At 35.3% G+C, this 6676-nt stretch overlaps 1 protein-coding gene across 3 annotated transcripts; it reads right to left on the reverse strand.

Annotated features, from left to right (window-relative positions):
• Positions 1-799: 799 nt before the first annotated feature.
• On the reverse strand, positions 800-4157 carry LOC111389047 (phosphatidylinositol transfer protein 3-like). Of its 3 annotated transcripts, none has more exons than XM_023013901.1 (6): positions 3920-4157; positions 2751-2847; positions 2203-2379; positions 1855-1953; positions 1536-1781; positions 800-1238 (listed from the first exon to the last, which is right to left on the reverse strand). In XM_023013901.1, the coding sequence occupies exons 2-6, from the start codon at positions 2814-2816 to the stop codon at positions 996-998; spliced, it is 831 nt and encodes a 276-aa protein (XP_022869669.1). In that variant the 5' UTR covers positions 2817-2847; positions 3920-4157; the 3' UTR covers positions 800-995. The 3 variants fall into 3 exon arrangements, with proteins under 3 accessions (XP_022869669.1, XP_022869670.1, XP_022869671.1); XM_023013902.1 differs by having other exon boundaries at positions 3906-4152; XM_023013903.1 differs by lacking the exon at positions 3920-4157 and adding an exon at positions 3202-3332.
• Positions 4158-6676: the final 2519 nt, after the last annotated feature.

Raw genomic sequence — 6676 nt, forward strand, 5'->3', positions numbered from 1 at the left:
AGTTATTCATCAATCATTCGACATGTCCTCGGGGTTTTGTCCTCGGGATTATGACCTACAACAGCGCCTTATCCAACGAGAGATTTATTCTGACTAAAAATCCTCAATTCATGTTTCCTATGCCCTGAAGAACTCTATTGGTATCACAGTTATACCTCAATTCAAACTCCTGTCTCGCGTAGGACTCATTGGTGTAAGATTGCAAAATCAAGCTATCCTACTACAGGTGCAACACGGAATCCTAATATGAACACACCACCTACCTCTATAAATACAGAACCTTGGGCCATTATTCAGGTACGTTTTACATTGTTCTTCAGCACATAGCCTCACGCTTATATTTCCCTTTCTGACTTAAGCATCGGAGGGGCGACGAGAACACACCTCGTTGCCTTTGTTTCAGGTATCGGAAGATCACGATCGTGCTCCACATCCGTCATCAAGCTCGGGAAATCTATAAGTACGATTTTTGGTAGCATCAGTAAGCATTAACAAAAACACATTCTCTTGTACTTATTTGGTTTCTTGTTAGATTCATATAGATATGAACGTGGATATACATAGTGAAATTGAAGCTATTGATGGAACTCCTTCAATGTCTGCTCCTCTACTTTCACCATCATGTTTAGGGAAGAAAAAAAAATAGAAAATATTCGGATGTTTGGAAACACTTCACAAGATTTTGAGTTGTGATAACAAGATTGCCATGTAAAAGCAGCAACATGAAATCCGCCGTTCATGCTACCCTAGGAGAAGCATAAACAGAAAAGGGCAGGCTCAAAAAAGATTAAAGTGGCTATGAAAGAAAAAAAATGAGAAAGGATAAAACTAGAGTTTCTTCAGCAAAAACAATTTATGAATTATTTCCACGAGATATTCCCGTTTATAATTAGGACTTATATAGCCCGAATGGTTCAGTAGTATAATTTCAACATTGTACAGAAAATTTAGCTGACTGGTGGAGCAAGGTACTCAGGTTCTGGAGACACCTCAGCTCATCCACGGCTGTTAGATTGGGGCTGGTCGAAACCCCATAGCTTAGCAGTTTTTACATCGTCCTGCGCCATTTGCCTTGAGAATTCCTCATGGTCGTACTGCAGCGTGGCTTTCCCTCCAAACTCAGCTGGGAGATTGTCTACATCAAAATAGGATCTCATGAGTTCCACACTATCTTTGTTCTTTGGGTAGACAAATTTCACCTTCTGGAATGTATTTGCATCCAGAAAGTACTTTACAACCTGCAACAGATGAACATCTCTAAATTAGCATGGAGGAAAGATCAATTTTTCACCTAATAAAACATGAACAAAGTTGCAGCATAAAATGTAAAACTTTCTCATTGAGATTTGCACACAAAATTAATTAATTTTCATCCAACACCATCCCTCACAAAGAAAATCCCCAATATAAAGATGATTCAAACCATTCTGAAACAATACCGTGCATAATTAACATAAGAGGAACACAATGCAAAGTCTATTCCCTGTTTTGCTATATAGACCCAAAAAGAATGTCTAGGATTATAAAAAGCAAACCTTCCAAAATGCTTCAAATATGCGCGGGGGGTTGTACAAAAAGGCGATAGCTAGTCTTTCAGGGTAATGATTTTGTATTATATTGATAGTATCTCGAGCAGATTTGATGGGGATATTAGTGCTTAAAGACCATCCTGTAAAGTCTATTAACCATGCCATCTGTTCTTGACCTTCTGGAAGATTGAGTATGGCATTTTCTATGAGATAAACCAGATGTTTCATCTGGTTATCTAGTGATACTGTATTCTGCAAAGATATAACAGATATCATAATCTTTTCATCATCTAGAAAAATAGAGATGAGAGCTACATTTAGATACCTGCATTCCTGGTCTTAGTATAAGAACGGTACTGCCATGACGATCATGAAAATTAGCTCTATATACCTTCCCTGTCTCGCCCTCAGTTGCAACTTCAGGCTAGCAGGTGACAAGCATTTAGATGATCAATTAACTTTAAGCCATATTGTATATTAAAATCACAGAGTGAAGAACAATTAGGGGAGATGCCATAAATTGTATACCATCAGCAAGAATAACTAACAATTTGCAAATGTAATCCAAAAAAGATGAATTAGTTCCGACTATGAATTGTGATAAACACAGTTCTCACCATATTGTGTTCGCAAGCAATTAAAAAAAAAAAAACATATATATCAACTCTCTTACCCAGAGAATTTCTTCAGGTTTATAGGCAGATCTCCATGTCAATGTCTCCTCCAACATCATCTTTGACTTATCCACATTCCAGTTCTGGGCATCCAAATATCGCTTCAAGCACGCGTCACTGCAATACTGCAAGCTACGACCTGAAAGTGGTCCCAGAGCATATTTAAGCTCGTTGACCTGCATGCAGATCTTAACCAGATCATTTGCAATCATTTGAGCAGTAAGGAAGTATCAAAAATCTAATGGTAATCATTACTCGTTAGGGAATCGAACTCAATATTTGAAGGCTCAGAAATTTTGTTAATCGGTGAAGATAACATACTGGCTAGTGGCTGCAGATTTTTAAATCTCCTTTCATTTGCAAAATATTAAATAGAATTCACAAGAAACATAATTATCTGTCTATAAGTAAATGTGGTGACCATGCATTTAGATGAAATTAGGATTCTAGGGAAACTAACATTCACTTTTATTTCAGTGACTTCAACCAGATAACATATAGTCAAATCAATGTACTATAAATTTGCTGTGGAATCAGAAGTTATTACCTTGTGTTCATGCTGCAGCTCCTCACTCTCCTGATCACTCTGACAATTATTCTTGCGGCGGAACATGGTAAATGCTAGTGCCACTTAATAAGCTTGCCTATGAAAGAAAATTATAGAAAACCATTTTAGTACCGATCTACTATGAAAGAAACTATAAGCAGTAAAACAAATAAATCGTAAAAAAGCAATACTAAAACAAAAAAAAATCCAGGTGGTGTATAGTAGTATGGAAAATGGTACAAATTATATTATAGTACAGTTAGAAAGCGCATTAATGTGCACAGATAATTATAAATTACTAATCTCTATAGAAAATTATAGTTGAATAATCATGAACATTGAACGGCATGAAAGTACACAGATGCAATATCCAAAATCTAGTTTCTGTCTTTAAAGCTATTAACAGTACAATATCACAGAATTCACTCTCATATTTTTTGTATTGGCCTACAGTTTAGTTTTGGAACTAGCAACCAAGAGTAACCCAATCTTTTTGCAGAAATTCATACGATTCAATCCTGTCAATTCATCTTGGGATTTTGCATGGAGTTAGAATAGAACATCTCAACCAAAAGTCTATAAATAAGTAAATAAAACTTTACATGTAAACGAGTATATGTTCGTTCAAAAGCCAAAGGCGAATTAATACAGAAGAAAATTATTCAAAATGTCAGCATTAAGTCAACTAAGGTTGGCGAACCGGACCGAAACCGACCCACCAAGAGTGTCCAATAACAATAAAAAATTTATAATTTTTCTTTTCGCACATAAACGAATAAAAATGAATAAAATTCCGATTCTCTATAGAGGAAAAATAAATAAAATGATGAAGATTCTCAAATTAAACAACTTTCAATTCCTCCCATTGCATTCCCTACACAATCCCCGTTCATAATCTGGAAAGATCACATCTTTCCATCTAGAGGCAACAAAAAAATCAAGCAGCAAACGCAATTTTGTCAAGTTCCAGTTATACCGATTTTATCAGAATGATAAAAAATCGTCATCGAAACAGGATCAGAGCCATTGAATGTCCAAAAAAATCCAGAAACCAAAAGTGATCCAAGAAGCAGAAACCAATACCGAAATCACATAACATATTCATAAAATCAAGCGGATTGAAAAAAAAAAATAAGAAAAATAGCAAAAGTTTACCAGTCGGATACTACCTAGAGAAAGAGAGCGCGCTGCGTATTATTAATCTTAATAGGATGTCATGTAAGTTCTTCCACAAACTGAAGCAATTGACACGCAGAATAAATGCTTATTCACTCAAGCTGATACATACACATACAGAAAGCGCGAGCAAGCGAGCTCTGAACACAGTGATTGTGTGGTTCTCTATAATTACTTTATATCGGCAAAAATCAACGATCCAGATATTTTCCACGGCCTCGTTGGCTCGTTCTAGAATTTGAACGTTCAGTGTACTTTTGTATGCAGAATTTTTCTACAGTCACATCAACGTCAATTTTGTTGAAATCACAGACAGTCATCCGGCCTATGATTTCTTTTCCTTTTTATTTAGTGCTGTTCCGTCACCGTCAAAGGCAGAATCATACTATGCTGATTAAGTAGATTCCACATGTCTGATTGCTTTGAAAATGTGGACAAGATCTCTAACGTAACGGGAATGGACTTCACTTCATCCACGAAAATTATGAATTTATTAATTTAAATTATAAGTGTAAAAAAAAATAATAATAATAACACCACCTATTAGTGGTTATAATAAAAACTAATGCTTTGACATTTCTTGAAGCAATCTTCTATCTTATTTGACATTAGCTCTTGTTTAATGAGGATTAAAATGAAATTTTTAATAAATTTTGATAAAAAGTTGTGAAATATGTGATTGAAAATTTGTCGACCGATAAAATATGTGGTCGAAATTAATTATCGAACATGAACGTCACTTTAGATATATAATACTATTAAAAGAAAAGTATAAATCACATAATTTAGCATGCCAAATGTGAATTTGGTTTCTAAGAAGAATCTTTGCAAAGCCAAGAGTCAAGTCGAGACACACAAAATTTGACCCATTTTCCTCACTTGATTTGATTAGTACATCGTGCTTCTAGAAAATGATTTGCAAAATGTCAAGGCCCGTAGTGAATATTGCTAAGGGAACAATACATAACCCAGGTCGTTAGAATTCACCATTTCAAATTTAAGGAACATGTTTCAAATATTCAGAACTCAGGTCGTAAATGGATATATAATAGATAATATATTTTATATATTTATATATGGTATGAGTAAATATAGTTCCTGAAATCAAGTAATCAATTACCATTCCAACAGAATTTTCCAAAAAAACAGCATTATCGTCTCTGGAAAAAAAATCCACAAATATTAATATGGCGCAATTCTTCGTGATTGCGACTTACTCAAACTGCAATTGAAAAATAGTTGTCGACGGTGGTCACAATTAATTGGATTCCAGTGGATACAATCATTCATTAGTGTGTTTATCTGAAACAGTTGTGTCGTCTGAAAAATAGTCGGTATGTGATGTTACATTTATTTCAATTGAAAATAGATAGCAAACAACGATTATTTGCATTATTTGGTCGTATTTATGTGATATTGGTCACAAACGCGTATTACAAATCTATGAATCTTAAAAAATTGTGTAGCGTACTGCAAATGTGGTTATGACCAGAATATATGTCCGTGACGTTAATTTTTTTCTTTATTGCAAAATGTGTGCGTATTTGTGACTAGGCTTTAAGTTTTTGATGTTAAATTTACGATAATTACGCCCACCAAGTTATGAAAATCATAACAGAATGTCTTCGTGACCAGAATATCTATTTGTGACATTAATTTCTATCTATATCGCAAAATTATGGATTTGTGACCATAACTTTCCCTCTATAAACGCCTGCCAAGTTATGAAAAGCATATGAGAATGTTTCTGTAATTGAAATTTGTCTTTGTGACCATATTTATGTTTGTGTCTAGAATTCCTCTCTCCGCCATTTACTCTCCAGTTTCTCAAATGTTTTTGTAATCTGTGACCCGTATCTGAATGAATTGTGATTTGTAATATTATTTGTGACTGAATTTTTTCTTGTGCACTATTGCAAAAATGTGATATATTTACGTATGCTTGTTATAAGGAGCACATTCACCCTTGGTCTTGCTCTATCATACTTGTTGTTATGTGAAGCTCGTGGATGCAGTAACGACAAAGTTCGATTTGGATCCTGCAAAGGTCATGGTCGCAATGAATTACTTATTGAACGTTGATTAGCCTCCGGTCAAAATAAATAGTGACAGTAATGTTTTGGTGTACATGACTCTAAAAGGTATAGATCGTGACTTGTGCACACGAATATGAGTTGTGAAGAACTAGCACGCAAATGTGAGCTATGATTTGTGCACACAAGTCTGTGATATGTGACCTAGACACGTAAATCTGTTATAATGTGACCTATGTACAAAAAGATATGACCCATGACTAGTGCCTTTGACCAAAGCAAACAAATCTGTGACATGTGACTTTAGCACGCAACTGTAACCCATGACTTGAGCACACAAAGGTGATCTGTGACTTGTGCACACGAGTTTATGAATTGAGCACGCCAATGTGAGCTGTGAAAAACTAACACGCGGATGTAACCTATGACCTGTGCACACAAAGGCAATCAAATCCGTGACCTGTGACCTTGGACTCGTGACCTGTGACTTGTACCTGTGACCTTGGACTTGTGACAAAAATCCTGTGACCTGAGCATACAAATCTGTGACCTAATCATATAAATCAAACACCTGGGACCTAGGCATCGAAGTGATTAACAACTGAAAATGTAACATCTAAATGATACTAAGAGAACTGTGCCCTTAGAGAATGTAAGTTGCATTGAGCATTCAAACAACAGTAGAAATGTGAAACCATTAGAAAATTGGAAAACACA

This window comes from Olea europaea, unplaced genomic scaffold (genome assembly GCF_002742605.1).
Source record: "Olea europaea var. sylvestris unplaced genomic scaffold, O_europaea_v1 scaffold555, whole genome shotgun sequence".
NCBI classification, from domain to species: Eukaryota; Viridiplantae; Streptophyta; class Magnoliopsida; order Lamiales; family Oleaceae; genus Olea; species Olea europaea.